At 30.2% G+C, this 19,543-nt stretch overlaps 3 protein-coding genes across 3 annotated transcripts in view; 2 read left to right on the top strand and 1 right to left on the bottom strand.

Moving 5' to 3' along the window:
• The first annotated feature begins 785 nt into the window (after positions 1 to 785).
• LOC132925196 (RISC-loading complex subunit TARBP2-like) lies at positions 786 to 3,582 on the top strand. The gene is made up of 3 exons (XM_060989610.1): positions 786 to 1,200; positions 1,333 to 2,205; positions 3,281 to 3,582. The coding sequence occupies exons 1-3, from the start codon at positions 786 to 788 to the stop codon at positions 3,580 to 3,582; spliced, it is 1,590 nt and encodes a 529-aa protein (XP_060845593.1).
• A 3,345-nt stretch (positions 3,583 to 6,927) lies between these two features.
• LOC132927124 (uncharacterized) lies at positions 6,928 to 12,560 on the top strand. Its single transcript, XM_060991581.1, has 2 exons — positions 6,928 to 7,520; positions 11,824 to 12,560. The coding sequence occupies exons 1-2, from the start codon at positions 7,073 to 7,075 to the stop codon at positions 12,111 to 12,113; spliced, it is 738 nt and encodes a 245-aa protein (XP_060847564.1). The 5' UTR covers positions 6,928 to 7,072; the 3' UTR covers positions 12,114 to 12,560.
• Positions 12,561 to 14,926: 2,366 nt separating this feature from the next.
• The window catches only part of LOC132925195 (uncharacterized), a 61,376-nt gene continuing 56,759 nt past the window's right edge, over positions 14,927 to 19,543 (bottom strand). The window contains exons 8-9 of the mRNA XM_060989609.1: positions 18,690 to 18,834; positions 14,927 to 17,020 (exon numbers count right to left, since the gene is read on the bottom strand). Coding sequence (XP_060845592.1) covers positions 16,764 to 17,020; positions 18,690 to 18,834 — 402 coding nt within the window. The 3' untranslated portion in view covers positions 14,927 to 16,763. The remainder of the gene's footprint in view (positions 17,021 to 18,689; positions 18,835 to 19,543) is intronic.

Below are 19,543 nucleotides of genomic sequence, written 5' to 3'. Positions count from 1 at the left end.
AAAACTTAAAACAATGCAGGACATCTACTCCAATTTATGCAATAAAATGAATATTTATACCTCCGTCGAAGAAAAAATTATTTCTCAAAAAGCACTACCATTTTAGGCTATGGAACCTAAAACTCTTGACAGAATTACAAAAACACGAAATAAACCACAAGATAGTTATATAACATTAGTTGTATTACTAAATACATAATATAATAGGTAGATAATTACGACGTGTGTCGGCTACGGCGGAGCGGCGGTGTTGACTACTTCGCGAACTTTCTTACAGCCGAACTCCACCTTAGGGTTGTATTGGTTGACCGACTCGATGACGGGAAACGTATCCACGTTCGAACGACAATATAGTAAATAAAAAATAATCAAGTAAAAAATCACAATAATAATATTTTATATTATACATTTATACATACATTTATTTGTAAGCAGCCGGACGTTACCATCATAGCGCAATCATTATGATTATAGGTGATGTTACTATGGTAATGGTGCATAGGTTAAGCCAAAAAACGATCAATTGTGTATTTTATTATATTCGTCTTATATAAGTAATACTAAAACACACATTTAATCGTAATCTCAAATAGAGATAATTTTTAACAGTATCGTTAGTGATTATCCGTACAAAATCGTATCTACAGCGGTAATTGACTGTAATAAGAATATCGACAAGGACGGTTATTTGTTATTGCGACATATAGACTTCGCTTTTCCAAACGTTAACTATAAGTTTCTCTATCCCCGATCGATAATTTCCATGCCCACCAGATTACGATAGAATGGCATCGATAAATAACACGATCAGCAACATTTGTTCGAGAAATATAATCCAAGAACCAATGCAGCACACGGATTCAATGGCCGAATACGATGAAATGCAATTCGTCAGTAGATATTCAACAGCTGTTTCCCGGCTTCACGAAATTATGAGTGTATATGATAAATCAATACAATATGATATGATTTCAAAAACGGGTTCATCTCCGAACAGTTTCTTCGAGTATAAAGCCATATGTGGAAATATCGAAACTTACGGATACGGATCCTCAAGTTATGAAGCAACAAACGACGCAGCGAATAAATTTTTGGATAAGCTGGCGTCTATCTCTAACCTAGATGAATATTTTCTGAATTCAACAAAGTTATCATGTCTAGAGAGTAATGTTACATTAGCACAATCCAACAATTACATTGGTATACTGCAAGAGTTATGTGTAGTACGTGCTTGGAATCTGCCAAAATATGAATACAATATAAATGTTAACAGTGAATATAATCAACATTTATATATTGCAATATGTTCCGCTGGGCCCTATAAATCCACAGGCATGGGGAGAAGCAAACAAATCGCAAAAAATCAAGCCGCATATTTGACGTATGACAAAATTAATTTAAATCAAAATAAAACCAATAAGTCTATCACGTCGAATGCTAGAAGCGAAAAAACGATAGATTTCGTACAAGATTTTACAAAAAAAGAAACCGAAAACGAAGCAGTAAACATAGCTATGAACCAAATCTATCATGTCGATAGCAACGAACCCACAATGTTTACCAACTACATTGGTAAACTACAAGAGATGTGCTTAGCTAATGGTTATGAGGTGCCAAAATATGAATACCACCAAGAAAATTACAATGAAAACGAGAAGTATTTGTATTGTATTGTATGTTCCGCTGGACCCTATAAATCCAAGGGCGTTGGGATAACCAAGAGAATCGCCAAAAACCAAGCCGCTTATTTAGTGTATATTCAAATCAGTATGAATCGAAATGAAATCAATGAAACTTACACGTCAAATGCCAAGAGTAATGAAACGGCATATTTTTCATTCGATTTTTCAAAAAATGAAGCCGGAAATGACACCACAAACATGGTTTTGGACAAAAACTACCATATAAACCAAAACGAAACCAACGAAACCAAAACGTTTACCAATTACATCGGTAAACTACAAGAGTTATGCGTAGCTCTTGATTGGGAGCTACCATATTATGAATACCACCAAGAAATTAAAAATAAAAAGTATTTGTATTCAGTGATATGTTTCGCTGGACCCTACCAATCCACGGGCATAGGTAATGTCAAGCAAATTGCAAAAAAACAAGCTGCTAAATTAGTGTTTAACCAAATTCATTGGAATCAACAGGAAATCTCTATGCCTCGTGAAAATTTCACACAAGAAATAGCTGATAAATGTAAGTCTAAACGATGATGTCTCGTAAATACATCGTGGTAAATTTGTCGTGGTAATTTGGGCGCGGTAAATTAGGCGCTGCAAGTTGGCCGCCGGTGTAATATCGTCGCACGTAATTTCGGCGAGTGACGATACATGCCTTATGTACAATATTTTATACTTTATTATAAATACCTAGTTTAAATACAATATGCATAACTTATTGGCAAGTATAAAATATAATTTAAATCAAATTAGTAATAAGTCAAAATAGTTTTAAGTTTTTAAAATATAAATTAAATTGTTCAACAGATAGCTAATAATAATAAAAACAAAAATGTATACAAATAAAGTTCTAAATTATAATTGAAACTGGAAATTAACAGCTATCCCACGTAAATAATTTTGAATATTAGTAATATTTGGGTCAAATGTTGAGGTTAATTTTCGAATACGAATTGCAGAATCTTTATATTTTTTTTTTTTTAGGTAATACTATTCCAGAAAGTAACTGTTCGACTTTAAAAAGGTTTATATTATTTTCTTTTTTCAACGCATTAATAAAAATCCAAATAGATGGATGAACTGAATTTAACAACGAATTGAAACAATTGTGCCAGCCTTCTGCTGCATTATTGGTGCGTGGAATATCTTTTTCAATTAAAAAATAACAATTCCATATTGAAATAGGAAATAGTGGAGGTGTTTTTCGTCCTCTTCTATTAACGCGACCAATATATGTATCCTCAAAGTTAAGTTCAAAAGTAAACATAACACATTATAGGATTTATAATCACAAATCATTGAATCACGAGCCTATCATTTTACCTATAATTTAGATAGGTACCGCAATATAGACAACGATAATTTAAAACGATCATAATTTAGATATCCGACGATATCATTCAATTGACGCGATCTAATACAAAACGACTATATGACGCGCGATAATATTACACCGCGACCTATTTACTGCGCCTAAATTCCCGCGCCCAATTTATCGCGCCCAACTTACTGCGACCAAATCACATGGAACCCTAAACGATAACACCAACAAATGTCGATTTGTCTGATAATTTTAAACTCAAAAATTTTAGGCTCTAACCAGTTACTATGGTCTAAAACAGAATGTGTGCAAAAACTAAAAAAATGCAATTCATTGGATGAACTTAATATGAGTCCTTTTAAATTTTTGAAAAAACTTGCAAATGAAGAAAACTTTGGTACCAGATACATACCATATCAAATGGATTGTTGTAAACTTGAGATGTCTTTGGAAATAACAAGACTAACAATTAAACCTGACTTGATCTGCTTAAGTACTGGAAGAACCATTGAAGAGGCTCAAAATGCAGCTGCCAAATGTGCATTAAAGTACATCAAACGTTTCATCATTTAATGGTGCCGCTATTACTATTTAATTAAACATTTTTGTTAAATATTAAATAATATAATATGCTATAATAATTAATTGTTAATTATTTTAACTGATAACTAAAAAATATAATTTTTAAATATAGTAGTTAGTAGGTAACATAGATTAAATATACTATAGATAGCTCACGCCGTGGAAAAACGTGGCAACCAGACAGGCGAGCGTTTTGGACCCCGGCGGAATAGTACTAGTTGACTCCCATAGGATGGCTACTAGTATATAATCACGGACTAAAATATATCCGTGGTATTGATTAAATATATATTATATTTTAATCATAAACATAAACCTTATAGGGCTATTAGAGCTATTAGTACCTATAAGATCTATAATGTTAATATGAATATATTTTAATCAATGTCCACAATAATAATATTAATTATTAATAATAAACAAGCGAGAGTACCTACAAAACAATAAAAAATGTGACTAAATTATAAATTTTTAAAATTATTTTATAATTAATATAATAATATAAACAAATATAATAACTTAAAAGCTATTAATTTATAATATTTTACATTTTACAAAATATTGGTGAAAATGTTAAAACAATATATTAGAATAATAAAATCTTTATAAAAAGTTCTAAGAAAAATTTTGTTCATTAGAATATTATAGGTATTTAATATTTAATTAGTTAGAATTTAAAATGTTGTTAAAATCATGAAAATATACCATTAATTTCGTATTTTAATATTAATAATATATAACTTTTAATTTCCATAGCTTAGGAAAGCTTGCATATTGAATATAAGATTTCTCATAAGGTTTTCTTACGGAAACCTATAATAACTAAATTTAATTTAAATTACTTAAAATATTTTATTAATTTTTAAATTACATTTGAAAGTCTCCAGATTTACTTTTAGGTAAATTTGATTATATATAAGCACTTAACTTAATAAAACCTAACTTTATCTTAGTTAACTATAATATGCTCTACTCGTAACTATTTGTCAAATTCGACGATTAGTCATTACTTTCAAATTTAAAATAATTGGCGTTACCGTTGCCCCGGGCTCTCGTCGTTGTTAAGAATACGCTACGACTACGCAATATATATGAAGAACATAATTGCGATAGATCCACTTTTATCTCTCTTTTAAACACTTAGGAATGAAATACACATATTACTTAGGTGTTGTTGGTTACAAAAATTGTATGAAAACTCAGTATATTATTATCATTATTTTAAAAGCACACCTGTCTGAGTTGTTGCTAGATGAATTCGTGTAAAGCCGTAAAGAGCAATACTGCGGATGCTGGTTACGGGAACTAATCTCCGTGCAAAATAATAGTATCAGTTATTATATAATTTATTATATTAATTATTGTTATAAAAGTTTTAGTAAAATTACCTATATTATATTTACTTAGGTACTAATGAATTTATATCATGAATAAATATGTAAATACATACGGGAAACGATAAAACGTACAGTGATAAAAAAAAAAAATTATTGGTTTAGATTATAATTTCAAGCCTATCATTATTAATGTATTGATATTATGGTATTATACGAAACCATAAAAATAGTATCAGATTTATATATTATTTATTACGTTTAACATAATGTATCAAATTTTTTTATGATAAATTACGAATATACATATAGGTAAAATAGATTAGGTTGGTTGATTAGAACATACAAAACAATGTACTAAAAATGTTAATCCCTAAAAGCTAAATCAATTAATTATAAAATTTTAGTATTGTGCAAAAAAAAATGGATAATATGTATATTGTATACGGTATGTTGGTGAATTAACGAAGAGTGCAATCAAATAATCGATTTTCGATGCAAAAATAGGCGTTATAAACAAAATGTGTGATGAGTCGCAAACAGTCCACAGGACTGGTGTTTGATCTGGATGCAACTGAATCACTAAATAAATTTCCTAGACACAATTATGAGAGTAAAGTATACCTACAGTGGTGCGAATACACAGGGGGGCTTTGGTGGGCTTGAAATAAATTGAATTTTGCCGTTTCTTCACTTTTAATTGGTCACTAAGGTTATCTAAAAGGTACTTGTATATTGCATTATTATATTTCATTTAATATAGTATTAGTAATTAGTCTTATGTTTGTTATGGATTTATTTGAAATTTGTACTCAATCTCTGAGATCTGAAATGTCCGTTATAAAAACGTGTTGGGTGAAAATTCGAGTTTAAAGAAAATTAATCATAATTTGTTATTATAATATGATGGTACAATATTTTCTAATATTTGCAAGACGTCCCAAGTAGCTATATTACTCTTATAGTAAGTACAGCAACCTGCAAAAGATTATTTTCCATAATGCGACGATTAAAAACACGATTGCGTACTTGTATGAATCTAAAAAAAAAAAGATATCTTCAACAATTGCTTAAATACTTTTTAATAAATAAAAAATTATTAAATATTTTCGAAAAACTAAGAGACGGGTTTACGTATACGCATTAAACATTTTAATTTATTATAATAAATAAGTATAATTTTAATTTATGTTGTTAAATTTTACAACAGACTGTTTATTTGATTTTCTTATAATAAAATAAATGCATTCATTTTCTATTACAAAGTATGTCACAATATTTAATATTTATACACATATTATAATATAATTTTTAAAAAATTGTCTGGTGGCTTGAGGCCCCCCCCCCCGACTATTTTTCATATTTTCGCCACTGCAGAGTACCCATGGGTAGTGCACTACCTATATATTGTTAGTATATATTAGTACCATTGATTGTATAAAATACGGTCGTATTATGAATCAATGCGGTAGTACTATTGTTTATCCTTCGTGTAACATACGGTCGCGCATAAAATATATCAAAAAAAAGGAAACTGTTACAACGTCGTATTACTCTATATAATATATTATACACGACGCGATGGACAGGCTGTGCAGTGTACAGCGGTAATAGAGCTCACGGCAAGTACGGTATCCGCGAAAACGATAATTAGTGAGAAAACAAAAAAAAAGCAATTAAAAAAAATAAAAACGCAGACGGAGATAATAATTCACCGACAAAACGAGCGTAGCGCGTCAAATGGATCACACTAGAACACGATATCGTACACACAATAATATATCACGTGTAATGATAATAATAGTAATAATTATGACTGTGATAACGTTAATGGGACAGAGTGCTGTATACGCGGACCGAGTGCGCTGGGAAAGACGACGACGACGCGGCCGCAGCAGCCGTAGCCGAATGAGTCGCCTCCGGTGAAACGCGTCCGCCCACTATTATATTTTCACGGTGTTCTGGTCCCGACCGCGCCGCCGTATATATAAGCGCCCGGCGACCACGTCCGTACCATCACATCCGCACCGACCACGGCCGCGTCCACCGCAACTCGCAGCAGCAGACAACCGATAACCGTCACCGCCATCGTCGCCGTCATCTGCGCCTACGACCACCGCACAAACGATAATCATATATCATTGACGATGTCGTCGTCCACGTACGTGTTTGCGCTGTCGCTATTCGCCTCGGCCGTTATCGGCATCGCCGCCGCTTCCGTGCCACCGCCGCAACAACAGCAGCAGGACGGCTCGACGGGATTCGGCGCGGTCCTGTGGTCGGTGCTGGACGACTGTTTCCTCGGCGACGGCGACGCGTCCGCCGCGGTGTGCCTCAAGTCCAGAGCGCTGACGGCCTTGGACAGGGCGCTCGGCAAGGCCACCGTGACCGTCGCGGACGGCGTGACGCTGGCCGCCCGGGCCGGCAAGTCGCTGCAGCCCGTCGACCCGCAAGCCGAACGGGCCGACCGCGCTGCCCTCGAAGCGGCCCCGGACGCCGACGCCAAGAACGCCCTGCTGGACGACATGCTGGCCAGCCGCATGGACAGGCTCATGTCGACCAGGACCATCGTGCTGGACGGAGCCGGTCAAGAAGGTGAGCTCTTTCGTTGAGAATAACTACTCTCGATAACCAATACCACCTCTAGCTCGTATCGCTGCGATATTTCAGCTGGTTAACCCACGCCGTTTGGCGATTCTTTTGGCCACAGCGATCGCGGCGCTTACCCTCATTTCGAAAATTATATATTTCGCGCTTAATGTCGACATTCAAAATGTAGTGGGCACTCTAAATGTAATTTTTATTTCGTCCCGTCGTGCTTTCCACGACGTGTATATGGCGCGAAAAATGTCCGTATTTTGGCAATCGGTTCTTAAAACATAAAAAGTCCAAAGAGACGAGTTTAATAGTTTTTATATAATATTTTATGTGCAATATAGGTATGCCTATTATTATTATTTATGTAATATATTGTTTGTCAGCACTTAACGCTCAAAAACCGGTGTTTATAGCTTTGACTTTGGATACAATAATGTATTATAAAACTACAAATATCGTTTTGTATTTGTTTCGTGTACCTATAATCTCATTATTTTTCGCAAATTACTATATGTGTTACTTATTACTCGGAGATAGTGCGATTAAAGCCTGACTACTGTGTATATACATTTTTACCCATTTTAAACGGCATTCCATAGTTAAATTTTTGATTTCGGACACAATTTAATAATATTATGATCTTACGTGCCGCGATGTCGATGTACAAATATCGAAAATTTCACAAACCGTTTAAAGCAGACGATAAAAGACCCATTTGTACATCTTTTCACAAAACCCTACTATATACCTATCATAGAGTGTTATAGAATTCCACGCTGTCCGTTCTTTAAATTGTCCCGAAATTTAAAACCATTAATTGAAATAGTTGACATTTAAAAAATATTTATAAATCGCTTTAAAATATTAAAATTAAAAAAAATAAAACTTGTATGTTTGTAAGACGGAGATAACGACTGACATGGCGTCCTATACGTCTCAAAAACGAAAAATATTCGCTAATTTTCAATATTTAATTTTCGAGGCTCGAAAAAGGGATAAACATTAAACGCTCATCATAACGTATTCCATTCTATAACCATATAAACTGTAAACATATTTGGATTACATTGAGTTATACACTAATCATTTTATAATTAAGTCATAATACATTGAGTTCTAAATTTATATACCTAAATAATTGTTTAATGATTATTAACAAATATTTGCTATACAATTCGATAATACTACTCATATTACCTACATATTTTTATTAAAACAAAAAAACATATATTTACTTTATTATCAACTTGAATTTGGTAAAATGAAAAATAAAAATTGCGCTAGTATATTACTCTCGTTACCGAAAATATTCTTTTGAAAAAATTCTCCTCTCGAATCACTAGTCCCATCACAGAAAAATAACCTTTCAAAAATAATCTCAGTCATCGTATCGTGTAGGTATGTGATTTCAAACCATAATAAATTAACGATTGTCGGTTATTTACGTTTCGCTCTGTATCGCACACTCGTACTATAGAACGTCACCTACGGACGCGGAGGGTTCGCTGTGTCACGGTGTATGAAATTATTCATAAAGCAATTAGTGTATAAAGAAAAAGTTTCTAAAAAATTTTTATTTGGTTGAGTTCTAAAAACACTTCTCCACATAATTATTTTTGGATTAAATTAAAAAAAAAAAGTTTTAAGTATGCATAAACATTAAACACATCGTTTCATTATAATATATAATATTAAGTAGGTCAATTGCTACATCACTTCGAATTAAACAATTTAAAAAACTGTAACTACTTTATAAGATAAATATTATTATATAGGTGCTTCTAACATAATATTATTCAATAGACTATGCTGAGCTGAGTTTTAATTCGTAACCTAAATTTTACGTCGTTCCATCAGTTGGAGTGTAAAATTATTTAAACACTTATAGAAACACAGGTTTTAACTGTTGTGGAGTTAAACTTAAAAACGTACAACATATCAAACGTGTGCATTCCAGGTAACTTATCGAACTAGGACGTATTCAGATTTCAAGCTATGTAAAATACATAAATTTTTTCCTAAAAACGATTGCGCTAATGAAATATAGGTGTTGTCCATTTTATAATTTTTCTTCTCAATTGTACAGTCTTAAGATTGACAACAAAGTTAAATTGTTGGCTATAATTAAAAGTTATTTTATATTGCGATATGTACACACAATACACTATTTAAAATTATTAATACACGTCATATGACAAAGTAAATATTCGTCACATTTTTTATAATGAATAAAAATTTCCTAAAATGTATTAAATAACTTGATAAAATTTATAATATTTAGAAATGAAAATTTAACAAGACCTTATTTTTGGGCTAAAAAAATACACAATTGTAATTCGTGATTTTTATTTTTTGTAAAAGAAAATCAATTTTATTAAGTTATTTTATACATGTGTTACATATGAAACAATTTAATATTTTTGTCAGTCCTAAGTCAGTAAAATTGGGAAAGAAAATTGTTAAAAAGTATATCATCTATATTTCATGAAGCCCAATCGTGTTGCGTATTTTAGGTAAAAAAGTAAAACGAGTGTAATCGTGTAACGCTGTTGAAAACGGGTCGTTTTTCGTGCATTTAAGCGAAAGACAATTTTACCCAGTAACAAAAGTCCGATATTAATTTTGAAAGCATATTTGAATTCCTTATATTCTCTTTTCTAGGTTATGAAGGGAATGGATTAAAAATCTTTTTTTAGTACACTAAAGTAAGGTGAATTTTGAAAAAAAATATAGGTATAATATACAATATACATATAACAATTAATTTGTTACTATAGTAATTAAACAATACAAAAATCGAAAATCCATTTCCTATACATAACCAAGAAAAGGTAATAAGGAATTCAAATATTATTATGTTTTTAAAATTAAACTCGGACTTTAGGTACTTGGTGAATATTGTTCTTCCGTTTTTTGGGATTTTCATGTAAAAACTTTTTTTACTGCGCGTAATTTATCTAATTACATGAAGCGTTCGGGGAACTCACGCACACTAATGATCATTCGCAACCCGCACAGTTACACATAAATCACGATGGAAATCAAATATTGCCTAAATGCGACCCCTTAAAAATGGTTCGATTTCAACAGCCTTAACAATGCATTACATACCACAACTACACTATGCATTGTCGGTTGCTACCTACTCGAACGGTTTACGCGCGCTCGTTTGCTGCATGGGACCCTGGTAGCTACGACACACAAATTCATAGTATCGACTGTTGCAAAAAATGTTTTTGAGTGCTATCGGACTATATTATTTGTTTATTTGTTTATTATTTGTTATTTATTTGTTAGTTTGTTCTCGTTGCCCGAAGTACATATTATAATATTTTCAACGAAATTTAAAAATCGAATGTTTAATATTTGATTTAAGACTACGTAGGTTAAGTACGTTAGGTTAGGTTAGGTACTCATTACTATTAAAAGAAACACTTTTTGTTACAATATGTATACAAATATTCCGTATTAACTTGGTAATATTTAAATTTTACATAACAGTCAATTCTTTATCGATTATTTTATTATTTTCAATTTAAATAGGTAATCGATAAAATGAGTAGAGAAAATTGAAAACAAATAAATTTGTCATACAAAATATATTTCAAATACTGCTTATTTTTGACATTAACATAATTTATGAGACCGCCGTCTTACCTCCAGAATACAGTCTTATGGGCGATCGTTTTATGTATTTTTTAATAAGAACATGATGTATTTAATTTTTAGTTTTTAACAATTTAGAATTTTAACATCATTTTTTTTCCTTATTGAGAGTATTTCAGGGTTTTTAGAGAGCATTAAACACTAAAATCTGGGTTTTTTTAATGCACTTGAAAAAAAAAATTATTTGCTATCAAGCTAACATGGTTTTTATACGAGTGTATTCATATACAATAAATACAATTATATTTTTAATGGTAACAAATATAATTATAAATTTAACATTTCGAACGAATGCCCATAATCAAAATCACGAATGACGACGACAAATTAAATGAGAATAATAATAATTTTTTTAAATAAAACTTCATTAGAACACATGAAATTGTGCCCTCTGAATTTTTTTTTATACGAGTACCTATATTTCGGTTCTAAATTTGTTTAAAGAAAAAAAGACGCTAACGAATGTTGTATGTGCATTATATTGCATACATGTAAGCTATAAAATCATTTAATTGGCTTTTTTTTTATTTCAGTCCATTACCCATCCTTAGCATTACGTTCCGTCATCAATATCATCAATAATATTATTATAATTTAACATGACGTATTCCTAATGATTTGTGTATCCCGTCAGGTCGCAAGAAGAAGGACAAGGCCATGCAACAGGCCATGATGATGGCCGGTATGATGGCCGCCGGAGTCATGGGCCCGATGGCGTTGAAGATCATCGCCCTGATGGCCGGCAAGGCGCTGTTGATAAGTAAAATCGCTCTGCTCCTGTCCGGCTTGATCGCGCTCAAGAAACTGTTCCAGCCGCAGCAAAGTGGCGGACACGAGCATATCGTCGAGGCGGCACCGTCCGGTCATCATTACGGCCGCAGCATCGACGCCCACCGCGCGGCGTATTCGGGCCAAATCCAATAGTCGATAGCATTGGAGCATAAAATATATGTTGATAATATCGCAGTCAAACGACTATATGCATAAGGACGCGATACTGCCAATACAGTTATGACATATTAATTATTATTATTATTATTGTATACGTGGTCGCCACCACTAATTAATTTATTATTTATTTATTTATCTATTTATCAATAAATCAAGTCTCCGATGTATTCGTCATTTCGAATACCGTCGTATATAAAATATGTTTAACTTACTATAAATGTATTAACATGTAAAAATTAATTTACTATATTATGTATTATTGTTATAATTTGCATAACGAAACATGTTACACGCGTAAACGATAAATTTTCATAATTTTTTTTAATAGTTTTAGAAAATTAGTAATTATATTTTTATTGTATTTGAAATGTGATTTGTATCTATTTAGTTAAAAAAATATACATAAATCTGAATTTAAAATGTTTCTACTATTTAAGGAGTATCCCGAGGAATTACAAACTTCTGGTTTTAAAATGATAACCTCCCATTTTTCCTGTAAATTATTTAGCGGATAATTTTTCTGGAAATGTTAACGTATCAAAATCAAAATTTTAACCTAGCTAGGATAATCGGTTCACAATAATGAGTTTGAAAGATGTAGGAGCATATAATATGATAATTTGAAAATGCTAATAGGTAATTATATTAATCTAACAATATACATTTTATAATTTATAATTTATTAAATGCTCCAAGTGTTAATAATATAATATACAATATTTGATATTAAATCTGTGTTGTATAAAAACTATTGTAATACCGTATAATTGATTTGAGGATAAAAAAAACCACTATCTATATTATCTGTATTTTGTACAGTAGACACTAATTATGTTACTTTAAATAATTTACTACTAAAATATATAATATTCTTTTCACATTAGATAAAAAACTTGGATGACAAATACAGAAAAGTTGCATTTTTGCTGATCGATAATTACAGTAGTTATATTTCTATTATGTTAAAAACTATTTCATTTATTTTGAAACCAGTAAGTAAATGGAATTTAGTCGAGTGATTGTATCTACTTAGATACTATTATAAACTTGATTTGGCTAACAATCCGCTATTGCATTTAATAAGTAGTCTAAAAATTACTGGTAATGAACTAGATATGATCAAAAAATTCTAACTTCTAAAGACAAGGATCACCAACTTTTTCAAACAAGTAAGCTATATTCGATATTCTAAGTCTCTGATAATCGACATCTAGGAAATTTTAAGAGGAAAATATGTTTGATGAAAATAAAGGGTCATCATACCTATACATCCATTATAAACCTGTATGTCTGGGCGGAAAATATGTTTATTGTAAAAATATTTAATTACAGAACGTATACCTATATATTTTAGAGTTAATTTTAATATTTAAATAATATAGTTACATTTTGGCCTAATTTATTTTGATTTTTAAAAACAGGCTGCTCTTGGTTCAGTTTTGATTTAATTGTTTTTAGCTTATTTTGTTGTAAACTGAAATTTGTCGAAAAATTTAAATCGAAATATGTATGTCTAGTTCGACAATACCTTTCTAAGTTTCCATAATTGAAAATTGAAAAAGTATCTCGGCAATCGCCATAATAAATATACTCACTTGCCTCTAACGTCAACTCCCACTACTAATTAAAATAATAATTTTTACACATTTTATTTTTATTCATTTTATTGTAATATAAATTTAAAATATTTTATAAACCCGGAAATATATACAGAATATTAACAAACGTTATTGCATGTTATTAATTGACAGTTGTGTTATACTGTCATTTTCTAACAATAATAAACTATTCGATTATCACGATCAACCGATAATGATAAATACCTAGAATACAATATAGTATAATCTTAATTAATTAGACAATTTGACTGTTTCATGAACACCGCTATACGTTAATTTTTAAGGGGTTTCGATTTAGGCAATTTTAACGACACATTGAGACTTTTTTTGAAAAAATTACAAATTGTGCTAGCGAAGCAAAATAAATAAATATAACGACATGATTAGTGATGGAACTCAACATGTTTTTAATTATAATTTATTTGAGTAAGTCTCTGCATCGTGGGCATTTCAAACAGCGAATTAGATTTCCTGGGAGAGATTTGGATAAGAGTGCGAAAATTATAAGGTTTATATATGTAGATAATTTTTAGTGGAATCTGGAGTAATGTTTTGTAGCTGATTGTCGAACTGTTTCTATATTTAGATAGAGCCTAATGCTAGTAATTAATAAGCTAGGCCGTTTTTAGCGATAAAATATGTAGATATTAGTAGAAACTAGCCAATATTATGGAGACTATTATCGACTACATTATAAATTATATTCATCAATTATAATATCACTTATTACAGATTATTAAATTATTCAATACTTGACACGTCATGATGTATCACAATATGTGCACGTTAGTTATTATAATATGACATTATGACAGTTTCAGTGTACAATATTCACGACTGAACTATAAAAATAATAACTTATACAATTAAATGTAAACATAAATTTAAAGAAGTAATCCCACCCTAAACATTAATATTACACGGACTATGAATTTCTACTTGATTTTGGTGCCACATAAATCATAATATTAATATATAGTAATCGGAAGACAAAACTAATTCTATGCCCATATAAGTAGTTGTTTATAAAATATTAATATATATTTTTAAATTGTTAAGTATTATTTTGTCAACAATGGGTGAATACTAAAAAAATTGTTACCAAGTTATAAATATTGATTTTTGTATGAAACCTTGTTTTTATATTTAATTAATTAAACTAATATATTATAGATTAGAAAATTAATCGTATTTATTATATTGTTTACATTACAAAAATAATGATTTTATCAATCGAAAAAATCATGACCACATTACAACTATTATTTTATTATTATACATTGGCGTTAGACAAAAACGTATTTATCTCTATAAATTATAATGTATAGTTATTTTATATTAATATTAATTATAACATAACTACAATTATCACAGTTATTAAAAAATGAAAATACATTTAGTTCAGATTGCATTAAATAATATATCATAGAAAAAATTCACACTTTTGGGGAATAATCATATTATAACCAAGTTAAATATATATTATCTATACTATAATATTATGAAGGACATATTATATTAATACTACTTCAATTTAATAATAAATTGTTAAAGTTTCAGTACTAATTAAGATAAATTATAAACAATGTAAGACGTTATTCATAGTACCAAAACAAAAGTTTAACGATGGTTAATGAATATGTTAATGTTCGTCTACAAGTTTATAAAACATAATTTATTTTATGAGCAAATCATATAATAAACAATTTTAAAGCAAAATAAACATTATTCGAATGATTAAAAACTGGATTCCAAAACAACGACCGTTTGTGCCGATTATTTATAAAGTCTATTCAAAATAATATTTTTAATCTATATTATATATTATACTCATCATTAAGGATAGGATGTAATAGCATTTTTTTTTTGTATCTAAAAGACATGGCATTCAAAATGTATAATCAGATTTATAGATCAGAGTTCATACAATTTTAAATTACACATCTTTGCGATGTTACATTTTTCTGCCTTGATTTTAATTTGAAAAGAACTTTTTGCATTTTTTGCATTTTATTAAATCTCGGCAAATGCCAAATTGTTTGTTTTTATTTTATATTTACATACATGAGAACTTATTTTTATATATTTTACTTGGTGAATTTAGGATCAATTTTTGAAATTTCATCACCCAATTAAAAATTAAAATATATTCTTAATTTGATATTCATATTTCAAACACTTAAATTTATTAATTAATTTTTGTATATTATGAAACATAAAAATAGTGTATTATATATATTTTTTAATTTTATGAAGGGTATTTTTTATTTTTAAGAAATGTAAGTTGTTTTATTAAGTCATCGTATTTTTATTAAAAAAAACCTTGTTCATCTTCAACCTAACCGTTCAAATATAATTAAATAGACTGGTAAAATTTAATAATATAATGACTGTGCAATGATACTTATTATTATATCAATATGAGTAATTCAAGTATCTATTAATCGATTTTCAAAACGCCGTGTTATAATTTATATTTCGAAAACGTGTATATTACCATCGTTTGATGATATCGGGGGCGTGCTCGGAAATGTTCAATGATAATGAAATTTGTGATTTGATTTGTAAGTCTACGGTTGAAGTGCACAACGTTAAAACGAAAAATATTAATGGCAGGCGTGCTACGACGTGTTTCTATAAAATATATACAATTTAAAATATTTTATAATTAGCTTAAAGAACAGAGTCTAGTTTTCTCAAACCTCACAAACTCTCGCCCGCAACAAGCTCGCGAAACGGTGCGGGAAATAAACTATATAGTTAAAAACACACACACACACACATAAACATTTTGTTCATTGAATAGGCTTCAAACGGTTATTGTTTTGAACGCGGTACAGGCGATATTATATGATATTATGTTACGTATAAATAATTATATGCCTAAAAATAATTTTTATTGATAAAATAAAATATATAAATCACGAAAAAAAGAAAAGAAAAGTTAATAAGGTTAGAGCGGTTAGTTGTGTGACGGCGGGCGGACGGGCGGGACGATAGTGCTTCAGACGTCCATCATCGCCGCGCGCGCGACGGCCACCACCAACAGCAAGACCACCGTGGCCACGGTGTGCGGCCCCACAGTGTGACCGGCGTTGGTCTCCAGCAACGTGTACTTGAGTTCCTCGCGGATTTCCTCGGTGTCCACGCGCATGTGGTCGGTTCCGTCGGCGTTCCGGGCGCCGCCCTTGGGCCTCACGTCCAGCGAGTTCGAGTTGGTCTGGTTCCGTTCGTCCGCGGTCGTGTCGATTTCCAATTTCACTGCGAAAAGGGCGGACGGCGAATTTTATTAAATGTTCATGAAATCGTAAATATAATATCAGCAAATAATGTATTTCAGCTGTAGACACAGACAATATATTATGCACCAAATCAAAAACAACGTTCATGATTGTATCAACATATTTTTGAAATGTTGGTGATTTCCCCCCCCCCCCCCCATCACAGTTAATTAAAAATGCAAATTGTGATTTGCACCGAAATTCGAATTAATTATTCTTTCGATAGTATTTAGTTTAAACTATAAATGTATAATAGTGTATAAATAGTAAATACATAAAAAGCTAATCAGTAATAATACAGACAATTTCGTTTTTAGACTCTGAGCGATCATTTCACTAATCGATTCACACCTTCGTATTATTGTGACATAAAAGCTACCTAATCTCAATAATATAAATGAAAAACATATTATGTAATAGATTATCAATAATATTTTAATAAATAAACTATTTTTGTCAAAAATGCAGGTATATAGATATAATACTGAGAAATAATCGGACATCAAACTTAATGATGGTAATGATTACCAGTTAAGAGACAGCGTATAGTTAGAAATCCCGAAAAAAATATTATTGTTATCTGAGTCTCGACATCGACGACGATATCCTATTTATTATAATCAAATACATAGATACTCAATTTGGTGCAAATTTCAAACTCCGTATATTTTTTCATTGAAACCGTTTTTTACGTATGAAAACTCTAGGATAAACTTTCAGTTCCATGTAACGCGAAATTGTATTTATTTTAAAAACACTTCTAACGCTTTATGCATGTCAGATTAGACTTAGATTTTCTTAAATCTTCATAAACGTGAATTTTTTGGGTATTTTTAAACGTTTTGTTCTGTTGCTATTCAATAAACTTATTGAAGAATTCGAGTTCAATGCGTCCAAATCTGAATATTATTTTTCGACACTTATTGTATAGCAGAGCGATTTCCTACTCTTCTTCCTTTTTTTATCTAAAATTATTTACTCCATTTATCTAACAACCCTTTTTTTAATTATTATTTGCTGTAATCGTACCCAATTTGGACGGTGATTTCAGTGATACATAACTTCTACAAATACGTTATTTTTAAGGGGTGATATATAGGCAATATGTCGTTCAATGCGTACATGTTTTGCATTAAGAATACTACCCTATTCAGTGATAGAGCTAGTTAAACAGGAACCACGATTTAAGATAGTATTATAGATACTATCTTAAATCGTGACAGGAACTGATTCATAACGGTTCTGATATTACACAGTAGGTAGTCATAAATGCTGATAAAATTTATTTTTTTATCATTTGAACTTAAAATATTAACAGAAAGATTTTTTTCTATTTTTAATTATTATATTTATTATCGTAGAAGAAACTAACTGTTTATTTTATTTATTTTTATATAATAATAATATATTAATAAAACAATATATATTTTTTTAAATACAATTTGATATTAATTCACGGTACACCAAATGTGTGAATAAATGTTAGTACATATTAATTGTTATTAAATAATATGTTTTTGATTATCAATAAACGTTTTAAAATTTGTATATTGTATTTAATAAATAATAATTAAATATTTACTCAATTTTTCTACTATGAATTACTGGCGTTGTTAATGAGCATAAATACGTTGTTTTTAGTTTTTTACCTTTTTCTCGGGCCATTTCACTCTTGTAATCCACTTTGATAAAAGTGGTCATGGACACTTCAAACACCTTATTTGGGTCAGGTGGAATACCACTGATTTCTCGCCTCTTCCTTCCGAAGCCCACTTTACCGTTGCTACAATCCACCTAAAACCAAAGTTTTATATAACACTGGGTAAAAGAGGTCATGAAAGCGTACTCTTAAAAATTATTAAAAAAATTGTTTTTTCTAATAAACACTATAACACTACTTATAATATTATTAAGATATAAGTCATATGAGTTTACAATTTAAAAACAAACTTTTACATATTATAATTAATTAGAATGTGGAGTAGTGGATGAAAACTGAAAATAAATTTTCTCAGAATTTGCATAGTTTAAATTAGAAATTTAATTTATGCTTTCCTAAAAAAAATGGGCCTATCTGTCACAGACTACACTGGTTATAAAATGCGTATTGCGTATTAAGCAATTTAATAATAAAAATACCAAGTCCTAAGCTTAGATTAAATAGAATATAAAATGTATGCGTGTTTCTAATCAATTTTAACAGTGATTTTTTTCGTATTAAGCTTATTTTAATTTTATCTTTAGTCTTTTAATTAAATATTTTGTAATATTAAAAATCAATTTTAAAAAACTCGTTTTACTTCTTTACAGACGGAATTATTGAGTGTAACGAATTATCGATTTTTAGTATGTCGTCTTCTGAATTGTCCAACACAAAAATATAGTCTCAGAGTATTGGTTATTCCAGTATAGTAAGTTTAGAAATTATTATAGCGGTAGAAAATGGTATCAGTAGGTATTAAATAATATAAGAGCCGTTAGACGTGTCAAAATGTAATAGATA

The sequence above is a fragment of the Rhopalosiphum padi genome, chromosome 3, assembly GCF_020882245.1.
Source record: "Rhopalosiphum padi isolate XX-2018 chromosome 3, ASM2088224v1, whole genome shotgun sequence".
In the NCBI taxonomy this organism is placed as follows: domain Eukaryota; kingdom Metazoa; phylum Arthropoda; class Insecta; order Hemiptera; family Aphididae; genus Rhopalosiphum; species Rhopalosiphum padi.
The sequence above is the reverse complement of the archived record's forward strand: the minus strand, read 5'-3'. Positions and strand labels throughout refer to the sequence as shown.

Bases quoted from the DNA above. Each gene is read 5' to 3' on its own strand.
- LOC132925196 (XM_060989610.1), top strand. From the start codon at position 786: ATGGCATCGATAAATAACACGATCAGCAACATTTGTTCGAGAAATATA. The intron at 1,201-1,332 runs GTATACTGCAAG...ATAAATCCACAG, and splicing joins ACAATCCAACAATTACATTG to GCATGGGGAGAAGCAAACAA. The intron at 2,206-3,280 runs GTAAGTCTAAAC...CAAAAATTTTAG, and splicing joins ACAAGAAATAGCTGATAAAT to GCTCTAACCAGTTACTATGG.
- LOC132927124 (XM_060991581.1), top strand. From the start codon at position 7,073: ATGTCGTCGTCCACGTACGTGTTTGCGCTGTCGCTATTCGCCTCGGCC. The intron at 7,521-11,823 runs GTGAGCTCTTTC...GTATCCCGTCAG, and splicing joins GGACGGAGCCGGTCAAGAAG to GTCGCAAGAAGAAGGACAAG.